Raw genomic sequence first — 14,316 nt, forward strand, 5'->3', positions numbered from 1 at the left:
TTATTCCAATATATAGTGAAAATTTCTGACATTCCAAAACAAATAAATAGATAAACGAGTAAATCAGTTTGTTCACTATCTTTTTTAGTTGAATTAATTATTATTATTATTATTATTTATGGTACAAAAAATTATGCGGTAATATAAAAAATAATACTTCTCCCACGTAATAAGTGTATAATAATTATTAGGTAAAGTATAATAATTAATAAATATATTAATAAAAATGATTATTATATAATAAAAATAATTATAAATTAAAATTAAAATAATTTAATAATTTAATTAAAATTAATAAAATTATAAAATTTAAAAAATTAAAATATGATTAAAGTATATAATTATATTTTTTTAAAAAAAATAATAAATTATATAAAACAAAAGAAATAATATTTTATATTAAATAATTGACTTTTTATGTATAAATAATATATATTATATATTAATATATATTTTTATTTTTTTAATAATTTAATATACATATATATTTAGTTTTGATTTTGGTCTACTACAAGAGATGCTATGAGCTTTTTTTTTCTATGATGGGTCTTACTTATAAAATAATAAAGTATAAAAAATTAAAAAAATGGTACATGGCAATTCGAATAATAATAATATTGTACTCTCTCCCTTTCATATTTATCTATCCATTTTAAAAATATTAATATTATATTAAGATATAATAAAATAAAAATAAAATAATTAAACAAAATTTTATGAGTATAAATCTCACAAATTAAATTTATAATTTTTTTTATTATACAATAATAATAATATTTTACAAATGTCTGTGCATAGGACAGCGTGACCACTAGTATTTATGAAAAATTATTATACTGCATCCTATGTATTTATTTGAATAGTAACCATGACTACTTATAACATCAGAGTCACACATAAGAAAGTAGACCGTACGTGGACCCAATTGTGTACAAGGTTCAGCGTATATATATAATGTAGTGTATGTATGTATTTCACATTAATATTCGTATAATTCGCCAATAGTAATTATAAATAAAATTAATTAAATTATCTGCTTGTTTAGGCATGTTATATATATATATATATGTATTTTTATGAGTAACTTTTAAGTTTATAACCAACTACTATTTTTAGTATTTTTTATTAGTTTTAAAAATTGAAACTATCTTTTAAATACTTTTAACACCAACAAATTTTGCTTTTTTATAGGGTTTAGTTTTTTTTCTTTTTTTTTGTATAAAAATGAATATATTTATCTTGAGAATAATAAAATAAAAATTTTTAAAAAATAAAAAGAATACACCATTTATTTTCAATTAAGATATTTTAATTATGTCTATAAACATGTAATGTATTTAATTGTATAATTACTCCAAACAAGTTTGTGAAAGTGTAGACAAGTGTTTGTTTGGTTTGTACATGAATTTAAATTTTGTTTAAATAATTGATTTGTTCACTTTTGTAAGTAAAATAAAATATAAAAAATAATATTTTATATTGAAATATTAATTTTTTTGAATTAATAATATATTATATATATTGTATTAATATATTCTTTTCGTTCCACGAAATTAGTTCATTTTTCTTTTTTGATCGTCCCATTAACTTAGTCCACTTTCTTATTATATTAATAATTAATAACTAATACTTCTAATTTAAAAAAATTAATTATATTTTATTAACTTACTAATATCTTTAATTTTATTATTTATTAATTGTAAATTTAGAAGTTTGGTTAAAATTTTGAATAATAAAAATAATAAATATTTTTATATTATATAAATAAATATTTATTTAATTTTAAAATTAAATTTTAATGTAATATATAATAAAAATTTGATGTTTGATTTGAAAATTTATGGCTGAAAAATTAATTTGATATTGAATTTTTTTTTTTTGTTAAAAAAATAAGAAAAATAGAAATTATTTATATTGCAAAATTATAAACTTATTTTTAATTTCGATATTTGACGTAAAATATTATATTCTAATACCGTGTATACAATTCAGTTAGAGATGATTTGAGATAGAATACCGAAATTTTCGAACTATATTGTATACCGTACCAAATTTTTTAATTTATTAAAAAAAGATATCGATATTGTATTAAATAATCAGTATATACAAAAATACCAATTTTTTTTTTAATTATCTATGTACACTGAAAATATCTTATTGTATAGCGTTATTATACAAAAAAAAAAGTCATATTGTACCGAAATTTTGAAATTTTTTCGGTATTTTCTTTACGAGTATGCATGTTATTTCCGTAATTCAGTATTTTTTATTCGCAAATTTGGTATACCAAAATATTTGTACGGTACGGTAAAATATCATACCAAAAATTTTGTACCGTACATATGCGATGTGGTATTAAATTTGGTATGTCATAACGAACTATCTTTAACAACCACCAAATTCGAAAAATTTTATGTATTGTTTATATAATTTTTTTAAATTACATTTTTTTATTGTATAAATTACATTTAAGTTATTAATTTATTTTTATTAATCTAAATGCATGCATTAATTTACAATAAATACAATTATTATTATTATTTTCAAATAATATCAGTAAATAAAAAATTCAATATATAAAAATTAAAATAAAAAATATTATATTTAGTTATTAATTTATTTTTTTTAATCTAAATGCATGCATTAATTTACAATAAATACAATTATTATTATTATTATTTTTAAATGATATCAGTAAATAAAAAATTCAATATATAAAAATTAAAATAAAAAATATTTTAACTTTTAATTTAATATTTTATTAAATAAGAAATATTTAATATAACACTTTATTAAATCCATTAATCAAACTAATTAACTAACCAACACAATTTTTTTTTAAACTGCGCGTCCAAAAAAAATGGACTAATTTCATAGGACGAATGGAGTATATATTAGGATTTTTATAATATTTATAAATAATCGTACTATTAAAAAAAAATTATTGAGTGAGTAAACCCATTATTTTAACATAATATTTTATTAAAAAAAAATTTATTGAAAATATGACTAATCATAACAAATAAAATTTTGAAACAAAAATTGCAAACTAAACAAAATTTGTGAACTTCCATGCCAAAATATAGCTCATGCTATCTTAAATGGGCAAATACATATTTACATAATATATATTTTTTTGCTTATTTTTATAACCTAATTTATCTTAATTATAAATAAATATATATATCTATTATTTAAACAAAAATTAAATCAATATTCAATTTCAAATTACAAACACATATTTTAAAATTTATCAATGTGATTATTAATCAATAAATCTAAATGTATTAATAATAACTAGATAATATATATTTATATAAAAATAATATGTTGAATCTCATAGTTTATATCATAACATTCCTCTTTTACAAACGTAATTTAAATATAAAAATAAAACAAAATAATGATAAGTATTATTATTAAAAATAAAAAAGAGAGAGCGACAGTCGACCAATTGATTCCAAAACGTCAAAAGTGGCTTTGAGCGGAGACAATTGAATATTCAAGAAATGTAAGTTTATTTGATTGAATTTCAATTTAAATAATTTTGTTATAATTTTTTTTATTAAAAATCACATCAAACTAGGGTGTGTTTGTTTGGCGGTTTGAATTTTGAGTTGGGATTTGAATAGTAAAAATTTTGAACATGAATAATTGTATGATGTGATATAAATAAGTGTTGGTGTGATATTTTTAATGTAAAATTGATATTTAGTATAATATAAAAAATAAAAAATAGGTGTTCGATTTGATGTTTTTGAAGGAAAAAAATAGAATGAATAGTATATTAAAAATTTAATCCCCAAAACAAACACACCTTAAATATAAAAAGGTAATATGAAGTTCAATCTAACAAATCAATATAAATCGTTTCTTTGATCTTATAAATAGCATGTTGTTATTCTCTATGCTTTTATTCGATCAAATAATTATTTTCTAACATGTTAAAATATACTCTTCCCGTCCCAGAACTCTAGTTAATTGCGTTGGACACGAGATTTAAGAAATATTGATATTATATTGGTATCTAGTAAAAAGTATGGATAAAAAAATTTTTTTGCCTTGTGGGTGTATTAGTGTAAAAAGTAGCGATATAATAAAAATGAAAAAGTATGAGTAATTTTACGGTGATATGATTATTTATAGAAATAAGATTATTGTTTTGAGACAGACAAAAATGGTAAATAAAACTATTGTATTGAGACGGGGGAAGTATTTGATATTCTAATAAAAAAATTTAATTTTTAGTATAAAATATTATATTTTTATATTATCAATATTATTTTTCCACTTTGCATAAAAAAATATTAAACTAAAATATTAAATAAATTCATCTAAACGTATTCTTTTAGTTTTATAATTTTTGTTTTTATTGCAAAATATAATAAATTATACAAATATTACTATAAAATAAAATGTTTTCAATATTTTTATTAATTCTTTTTTATATTTTTTATTAATTTTTTCAGCCAAAACTAGACGGATGCATTCTTGGATATTTTTAGGCGACCTCCAATAATTTAGCATCACTTTCAAGACGCATGATACTTTCAGTCAAACCTTACAAAATAATAGTAATAATTTTAATTTTAAAATATTAAAGATATAAGGTTCTTTTGGATTGACTCATGTGAACTGCTTTTGGCTTCTGTTTTTTTAAAAAAATATTTTTATATTTGTTTGCATTGATTTTTGTTCAAAAGTAAAAATAATTTTTTAGGTTGAAAAGTGTTTTTGAAAAAGCATATTAAGGGTATTTTTTGAAATAAATAAAAATACTTTTAAGCTAAAGTATAATAAAAATAATTAATTTATATATTATATTTAAATTAAAATTTAACATTATAATTGAGATATCAAATTTAAATAGAGTATATAATTTTTTTAATTATACTAAAATTATTAAATATAAGTTATAAAATTTTAGAATAAATTAGAAAATACGAATAAATTAATACTCCTATTATATTCATATCATTTTAAGTAATTTTAACAATTTAAAAATACTTTCAACTCTATTACATTCGAATATTTTTTATTTTTTTTATAAAAAACTACTTTTATAATGATTCATCCAAATACAAAATCAAACTGTCTGCTTTTGATTTTGGCTTTTGTTTATTTTTTAAGCTAATCCAAACTGTTCTAATTTTATTTTTAAAATTAATAAAAAATGAAGAAATTATTTTTAATGTTGTAAGTAATTAAGATTTTGTACATATATATATATATTTAGATTTACGTGCGTGTGCTTAATTAGTTTCTATTATTTTTAGGTTAAATAAATGATTTAATATAAGAAAATAAGCACAATTTTAAAAGACTAAAAGAGTATAAAAAATTTATTCATTTTAAAAAATAAAAGGAAAAATGATGAGGAGATTCGTTCAATAATTAAAAATTATTTTTATTAATTAGTACGTATAATGATAAGTATGATTTATTATTATTAAATTTTTGTGTGGATTTATTATTATTAATTATAGGAGCCAGAATTCGTCAATGAACTGATTTCCGTATAAAGACAACACATGAGTGATTGAGGGAAAAAAAAATGTCACACTTTTCATTTACTATTATTATTATTATTATTATTATTATTATTAGGGTAAACAATATTTTTTAGTTTTGTAACTAGACCATTTTATCATTTTAATCCGGTAAGTGAAGCATGTCGCAAATTAGTCTCATAAGTGAAAAATTTTCGCTGTTTTAGTCCTTTGGCGCTTGAGACGTACGCGTTGCTCGCCGGAGGTGACGTGTCCGCCAGGTGTCCCGCCAGATCAGTGACACCTGGCGGACACGTGGATTTATTTATTTTTTTCATTTATTTTTTATTTTTTTTAATTGGATCAAATAAAAAAAATACAAATAAAATTTAAAATAAATTAAAAATAAGTTTTAAAAAAATTTTAAAAAATGAAAAAAAAAAAATGTACGTGTCCGCCAGGTCAGTCACCTCCGGCGAGCCAGACGGGCATCTCCGGCGCCGGAGGACTAAAATAGCGAAAATTTTTTATTTATGAGACTAGTTTGCGACATATTCCACTTACGAGACTAAAATGCTAAGAAGGTCCAATTAAAAAAAAAAAAAAAAAAACAGTTAATCCTTATTATTATTATTATTATTATTATTGTGCGCTTTTTGAGGTTATAATGATAAGGTAGTTCTCTAGTTTGTGGTGCCTCTTTGTTTCTATTTGGAATTCTCTCAAATTGCGCTATATTTTTACATCATTTTTAATGATAATATAAAATGACTTCATGCAAAATGATAGTATTGTCATTTTTCAAAATATTTTTATTAAAATTGTGTATTCTTTTTATTGGTTTGGAAAAAGTTTGATTTGAGTTTGACATTAAAATAATATTTGATATAATATTTTGTAAAAAAAATATATATTTTTTCGAAAAACGAATAATTCAAATAGTTAAAAAATCGAAAGTTTAGGTCAAAAGAAACAAGATTTATTTTTACATTTACATTATAATTTTTTATTTTTATTTTTTAACTATATTATATGTGCAGCGTGTATTGAACTGAACCCTGACATGTCTCAAAATATATTCGAAGTGTTTTCCCGTTGAGGTGTTCCTTTGAGGGGAGCATATGAATAGAAGTCCCGAGAGTGGTATGCAGAAGAATGAGGGTAATATAGTCATTTCAAATCAAACGATTTTGAGGCTTATATTTTATTTAAATTTATTTTATATTAATTTAATATCATCTTTGTTGCGGAAATACATTATGTGAGATCCACCAATAAAGTAAAGATTTGACGTAAATACAACAACAAAACGCATGATGCATACAACAAGTAGTCATATGACACCTAAAACGAACGAGACAAAAATAAGACTCATATTATACCAAGTATACAAATCCAAATAAATAAATAAATAATATTTATAAATAGCTTTATATATTCTATGTGTATGGATATGCATGCTATTACTATAACAAATATCAGTCCATTGTAGATATGCATCTACTCGCGAATCTCACATCACATTAACAAGGTAATAAAGGCCGTATCTATGCGTTTGGACAACTTTCGTAAGCTACTATTTTCTTTTATTTGAAAATTTTGCATTCCGATATGAAATTCGTTGTTTTAAATATAAACATGAATGGTGATATATATATATATAATACTATATAAATAAATTATACATACTGTATTTATTTGGTTGTGATTTGAAATAATTTTGAAATGTATTGATTTGCATTTTTGTTTAAATAATATTGTATTTTATAAAAGAATAATAAATTTTTACTGAAAATCGTACAAAGCCAACAATGTTAATTTTAATTTAAAACTACCACCAAATATAAAAAATTTGTTTAAAAATATTTTAGACGTATTTTGAAATATTGGATTAATCTGAAAATAGTAAAGAATTATATATAAAATAAGTATCTGCTAAAGGAATATAAACTAAAAATCCTGAATAAACCATTTTTATAAACTTAAGGTTTTCGAATTGATTTTTATTACTCCAAATTTTCTTTACAAAAAAAACATAAATCTAATTCTTATTTTTTATTTATTATATTACATTAAAATTTAATTTTAATATTTTTTAAACCCAAACTCAAAACCTAAATCTCACATACAAACTCAACCAAAATACATTTTGTAATTCAAAATGAATTTGGCGCCGTGATTACAACTAAGCACTAACAAGGTAGTATCGACTTTTATTTATTTTAGTTTCTATTATTATTATTATTATTATTATTATTTAATACAAAACATAACAAACACAAAATAATCAAGTCCAAACAGTAATAATCATTTCTCACAGACTCAAATCTCAAATAGCAGACACCATTACACCGATAAACCTTAAAAGTCCCATTACTGTAAGAAATTCCATCTCAAATAAGCAAATATTATTAGTCATAAGATGTAAAACAAAATAGTAACATTGCCTACAAAATCTGCAAAACATTCGACCATTTAACCTAATAAAAATATAAATAAAATCCTATTGCAAGATCATCAACAAAAAAAATAACAAATATAAAAAAATCCTATTGCAAGATCATAGCATATGCCAAATAGAGGTGGTGCATCATCTTAATATATCCTGTAAATCAGCAATCGCTATATTAACTCAGATTAAATATGTTTTACTTGTCGGGTTTGTCAGGATCTTCCTTCTCCGGATTCTCCTCCTCTTCCTCTCTCTTCTCCTCTTCCTCTTCTTCGTCTTCCTCAGGAGGATCTGCCGGCATTGGTGGTGGCAATGGAGTTTTCATCGGGCTGAATTGGGGCATGATATCTGGTCTCCGTCCTGGCTTTGGCCTTTCCCACTCCTGAGAATACATCAGTCATCAGTGCCATATAATTCGATGCAACAAATTGTAGAAGACATAGAGATCAATAAAACAACAAAATGTCAAAACATGTTTCCTTCTGATCTCTATGCTAAAAGTGATCCATGCTAGAAGTCGTGTTAAACTCCCTCCGTCATCCAAATGTCTGCTCAAACTTTTGGACATAGATTTTAACGTAAATATCTACTTTTGTATTTCATGGTAAAAAAGTACAAAACGTTGTATGAATTTTTACTAAGAAGTGAAATGGGAACATTTTGATAAAGTAATCATTTAAATCATATGCCTGCACTTTAGACAAGGGACTGCTTGTGTGCTTTGCATAACTATATAACAAAATGGAACCGGGCCTTAGACGATTACTTATTCTTGAGTTATTATCGAGTTTTAAGACATTGGAATAATCCGTACATCATTGGCGACTACGTTTCATTAAGCAACAATGGCAGAGTGCCACTAAATTTCAATTCTATAAAAGACCCTAAAAGAAATGCATCCAATGCAACACCTCAAGCCACAACATCCCTAAGTTCATCTTCGACAACAAGTTATTCAGCAGTCGCAATTAGCATTACTGAACTCAGAAACATCAAACAAGTTAACAGTGTGCCTCATCTGTATGGGAAAAACTTAAATATCGATCACAAGAATCTTAAAAAGCTACACCTGTAAAATACCCTAATAACAGCATGTTGTTAAATGTAGACATCATACTTTGCCACCAAATAAGCTTCTTTGTATCGCAAGAAATGGAAAACATAATATCAAAACCAGCACGTTATACCATACACAGGGCCAGAATCGACACATCTTTTTGATGGTTAAGCAGTAATCACTCGAATCCCTCCTACCACATAACACATGTCCATGTTGGAATGTTCAGCCTAGCTAGCAATCGCAATCGCATTCGTCATCTTATCTTTTTATTCAGATCATTTATGGTTGCCAATGTTCTGTGTTTGTTCCAAAGTTAAAGTTGATAATACCTGAAAACACCAGTGGTTCTTATACCAATTTTCTTTTAAGGTAAGCAACAGAGACACAGCCACCTACTAGATTGTTCATCAAATGGATGCAACCACATGTTTCAAAGAAATTCAAGTTAGAGTTAGCAGACTTCCCCAATACTGTTCTTAATTTTAGAAACATATTTTACTTTCTTCAGAATCCTTCCTCTGGAATAGCTATTTTCTTTATGCGTTCAATAGCCAATGTCTAATTGATTACTCTCCTATCATCAATTCAATAAGCAACTTCAAATTCACAGACTAAATCCAAGCAACAACGAATTAGCAGTTGAAAATTTCCAGGCATGAAAACTGCAAGCACAATATGCTGAGCTATAATGAAGTAAATGAAAAAAAAAAAAGTCGAAAATCAAAGGAAAGTTACACATAAAATTCGGATACATAAAGGGAAAACCAGAACTTACAATAGGAAAGTCGAGGGGCGAACGGCGAGTCATCTTCTCTTCTTCGGGAGCCATACCAACAATCCATGACCTCCGCCGTTCACGCGTCCATCGTACGGTTCGAAATCTAGATGAACAATTCAGCCGCGGAAACAAGCATACGGTGTTTGAAGACGCCGCCGGAAATGATGCGGATGAAGTTGAAGGAGAAGAGAGAGGTGGAAACCGCGCCGCAGTCGGCGTCAAAGCTGATATAGAAATGGAGACTGACTGATAAGCCATGCGTGGCGGCGCGTGAAGCTGTGCGGCGGCGTCCTTGGGGATTACCGGTTCGCCCAATTCCCCACCAAATATCTTCTCGCCCGCCGCCTCAAAGAAGCCAAAATCCGACCCGAATTTGATCGGATTATGAATCGGATCCGAGACATCCGACCCATAATTGTGCCTGTCTATTAAGGGGGGCCCACTTTGGCGCCAGCTATTTTTTCAGCCAGTGTCAATTCTCGCACGTTCTGTATTCATTCAAAATTCAAACTCCAACGGCAATGGCCAAATTCCAAGTTCGAATGAAACCACGCTAATTCCCACTCAAAAAATTTCAAACTCCTTCTCTTCTTCGTGTCCCATTTTTGTTCACGCAATGATTTCGTTCTTCTGCATTCCCCTACTTTTGTGAAACTCTTCATTTTCACCCTTTTTAGCTGCAGCGTTGAAGTGAAGCAAATCACAGAAGTGGAATTCGGAAGCTTCTGTATGAAAATTGGAAATTTTGTATAAAAGATGGCGTCGTAGATTACGATATTTTGTACACTTTAACAACAAGAAAGCATCGTATAAATCATCTGTTTTTATATATTTTTTTAGTAGGGAGGAAAGAAGGTGAGCCTCAGAAGAACGAGGATTTTTTCTTTGTACACCATTGTTTATTTGAGAAAATGAATGCGGTCGGGAGGCAGAGATCTAGTGCATCAACGGCGCAACATCAGAGGCAGTTCTCCGACAATTTCCTGGATACGTCATCGAACGGACGGTGGCTGCAGTCGGCTGGTCTGCAGCACCTACAGTCATCCAACAGTGCTGTTCCTCCATTTCAGGTGCATAGCTATTGTTTTCCTGTAGTATTGAAATTGAAATTATTTTGATCCCGATGCGGCAATGCCTTATCCTGAATCCTCAATTTTATTTATTATTTTATTTGGTTTTTGAAAATTCTAGGATTTCGGGTACTATGATGGCAGTGGTCAGGGTTCGAGGATGTACAGAAGCATAAAGGAGCAGAAAACATACGGCGGAAGCAGCGATTTGTTTGTCGAGTCATTGTCCCCGCCGGAGCATTTACAGAGGAAGAGTGACGAGGATCATATTTCACAGAATGAGTATATCCCGGGGCTTTTGGATCTGCACTCTTTAGATTCAGAGCTACTTACTGAGGTAATTATGCTTCCATTGTAAACTTGAGGGGATCGAATCTTCTGATTATTGAGGAGCAGAATTGAGATTCGTTTATGTTGCGGGAAGGTGGATTGATTATTGGATTTGAATGTTTTGAAATGATCTTTTCTGTGACGAATCATTGCATCTGTACACTATAAAATGGATTTGTTTTTGGAGATAATTGTCTTATCTGTGCTGTTTTTTTTATTTTTCTTGTGTGTTTCCTTCTTCTACTTCTTTTGGGTGTGAATAGATGCCTGAAAGTATCTACAATGGCCCTTCACTCAATAATCTTCCAAGAGGAAGAAGTTTTAATGATTCCGAGCAATTCTATGGAAACAATAAAGCTTCTGCCAGAGCTCCAGATAGTGATGTGCTGAAAAACCTTGTTGAAGGTGCAAAGGCCAGTAATGTTGCAAAGATCAAAGTTGTGGTGCGTGCATTTATTTTTGTTCCATTGAGTTGTTTGGAGTCGTGCAGCCATTGAGAAATATCAATTATTTTATTGCAGGTGAGGAAAAGACCATTGAACAAGAAAGAACTGGCAAGGAATGAGGAAGACATCATCGAAACTTACTCAAACTCTCTTGTGGTACATGAGATGAAACTTAAGGTCTGAGATTCAGTGCTAGCTTAAGAGTTTTTTTAGTGGCAATTGTTCTGCTTTCTTGTTCTGATGATTATTTCAAGTAGGTTCAGACTATTACAATGTCGGTTGTCTTTTGTTGAGTATTCAAAATGGTTGCATATTATTTTACCACAGGTGGACCTGACAGAATATGTGGAGAAACATGCATTTGTTTTCGATGCAGTGTTGGATGAAGAAGTTTCAAATGATGAGGTGACTATCATACTTGAATTAGAGCTGAGAGTGTGATGAATCAAGTGAAATAATGCATGTTTTTATGTTGATTGTGGTTGGTCTAATGTCTTTAGGTGTACCATGAAACTGTTGAGCCTATAGTTCCAATAATTTTCCAACGCACAAAAGCCACATGTTTTGCTTATGGCCAAACAGGTATGAGTTACATGTGATCACTACATCGAATTGAAGGTATTATGACCTTGCTGCATATGATTTGTTCAATCTTAAAATTCCACAGGAAGTGGTAAAACTTACACTATGAAGCCACTGCCCCTCAAAGCCGTTCGAGATATCTTGAGGGTGATAAACCACACGTACAAAGGCCAAGGCTTTCAATTGTTTGTCAGCTTCTTTGAGATCTACGGAGGGAAACTTTTTGATCTGCTCAGTGAACGGAAGTAAGCTCCCGTTCTATTCTAGATCTGTTCTTTAAGATCAGATTTACAGAAAGAATGATTTGTTTGCTCCTCCTGCAGAAAACTTTGCATGAGGGAGGATGGCAAACAACAAGTTTGTATTGTGGGCTTGCAAGAATATCAGGTATCAGATGTGGAGATGGTTAAGGAACTCATTGAGATAGGAAATGCGACGAGAAGTACGGGCACCACAGGTGCAAACGAGGAGTCCTCCAGATCTCATGCCATTCTTCAGCTGACAATTAAGAAAGGAGGCGAATCGAAACCTGCAAAGCTTGTTGGAAAACTTTCATTTATTGATCTTGCTGGAAGTGAGCGTGGAGCAGATACTACAGATAATGATAAGCAGACCAGGTATGTTCTTACAAATTGAGAAACTCGACTACATTTCCAAGCCCCTATGCCATTTTTAGCGTATCATATCAAATGCACTGAATTTGCAGGATGGAAGGTGCCGAAATCAACAAAAGTTTGCTTGCACTGAAAGAGTGTATCAGAGCTCTTGACAATGATAAACTACATATTCCATTTAGAGGGAGTAAATTAACCGAAGTTTTGAGGGATTCATTTGTTGGGAATTCTCATACCGTGATGATATCATGCATTTCGCCAAACTCGGGATCTTGTGAACATACCTTGAACACATTAAGATATGCCGACCGGTTAGTTCAGTTTTTTGACATTAAATCATTTACATAGGCTGTTATGTTTCCCTTATTACACTTCCTTCACATTTGTTGTGATTTTTTTAGGGTCAAAAGCCTCTCCAAAGGAAACAACTCCAAAAGGGACATCTTATCTTCAACCATGAACCTGAAAGAGTCGACAACCCAAACCCTATCTAAATTCTTATCTCCTGCATCAACTCTTCTAGGTGACACAAGTGATTTGTGGCTCGAGCAAACTGAGATGGAAGAAAATGAAGATTTCTCGGACCCAGAGAAACCTTCATGGAAGAATACAAAAATCGAGCCCTACACCTACAATACGGACGATAAAATCAAGACAGCCACTGGCCAAGCTAAGCTGACAGAAACTTATAAAGCAGAGATTCAACCATCGGATGCAAATGAAAATTTGAATCTTTTACTGAAGGTAAAGAAAACTCGGAACTTTCACAACTATAGAAGTTTAGGTACTTCATTACAGCTCAGATATTTTGATCTCTCTTTCGCAGGAAGAGGAAAGCCTCGTCAATGCCCACAGAAAACAAGTCGAGGAGACAATGAACATTGTGCAGGAGGTTTGTGACAATGATATCCTTAAACTTCTCTACATTTTAGCACATCAGCTGATATGTTTTTCTGCTTTGCACAGGAGATGAAACTGTTGGTCAGCGCCGATCGACCAGGCAATCACCTCGATGATTACATCTCAAGATTGAACTCGATTCTGTCCCAGAAGGCTTCCGGCATCTTACAACTACAAGACCACCTGTCCCGTTTCCAGAAACGCTTGAAGGATCACGGTGTCCTCATCACTTCCGATTATCAGCTGTAAAAGCATCGTGCAGAGTATTTTATTGCATGCATGCTGCTTCGAATGTTTCGATTATGTTTGTTGTATGATGAGGTGTGGTTTGATCTACATGGTTGTTCAGATTTGATGATTCAATGCTCGTTTATAGAGTTGTTATGTTTGGAAGAATTTCTAAGTTTGTCAAGCAGAGTTTTGTTAAAGATAAGGAGGTAAATAGAACAGCATTGATCATTTTGGTTTAGAGTTGAAGGGCATTCTTGTCAAATCACCTCTATAACTTGCGGGGGCATTTGTGTCATATTGAAATCAAGGTCTTTCACTCCCGCGCTTTTATTAATTAAAAAAAAAATAAAAAGAGTAATTAATA

General features: G+C 28.8%; 2 protein-coding genes across 3 annotated transcripts; one reads left to right on the top strand and one right to left on the bottom strand.

The window, feature by feature from the left end:
* Positions 1–7,887: 7,887 nt before the first annotated feature.
* LOC127254410 (uncharacterized) lies at positions 7,888–10,382 on the bottom strand. Its single transcript, XM_051279501.1, has 3 exons — positions 10,360–10,382; positions 9,777–10,233; positions 7,888–8,323 (listed from the first exon to the last, which is right to left on the bottom strand). Exons 1-3 carry the CDS (start codon positions 10,380–10,382, stop codon positions 8,138–8,140), a joined length of 666 nt encoding a protein of 221 aa, XP_051135458.1. The 3' UTR covers positions 7,888–8,137.
* Positions 10,115–14,252, top strand: LOC127254798 (kinesin-like protein KIN-13B). 2 transcript variants are annotated; one of them, XM_051280079.1, is made up of 13 exons: positions 10,115–10,506; positions 10,620–10,849; positions 10,971–11,186; positions 11,443–11,622; positions 11,701–11,802; positions 11,953–12,030; positions 12,126–12,207; positions 12,293–12,452; positions 12,531–12,824; positions 12,914–13,132; positions 13,223–13,565; positions 13,648–13,713; positions 13,788–14,251. In XM_051280079.1, the coding sequence occupies exons 2-13, from the start codon at positions 10,691–10,693 to the stop codon at positions 13,968–13,970; spliced, it is 2,082 nt and encodes a 693-aa protein (XP_051136036.1). In that variant the 5' UTR covers positions 10,115–10,506; positions 10,620–10,690; the 3' UTR covers positions 13,971–14,251. The 2 variants fall into 2 exon arrangements, with proteins under 2 accessions (XP_051136036.1, XP_051136037.1); XM_051280080.1 differs by having other exon boundaries at positions 10,115–10,849; positions 10,994–11,186; positions 13,788–14,252.
* The last annotated feature ends 64 nt before the right edge of the window (positions 14,253–14,316 follow it).

This window comes from Andrographis paniculata, unplaced genomic scaffold (assembly GCF_009805555.1).
Source record: "Andrographis paniculata isolate CXL003 unplaced genomic scaffold, ASM980555v1 Contig52END, whole genome shotgun sequence".
Lineage (NCBI taxonomy): Eukaryota > Viridiplantae > Streptophyta > Magnoliopsida > Lamiales > Acanthaceae > Andrographis > Andrographis paniculata.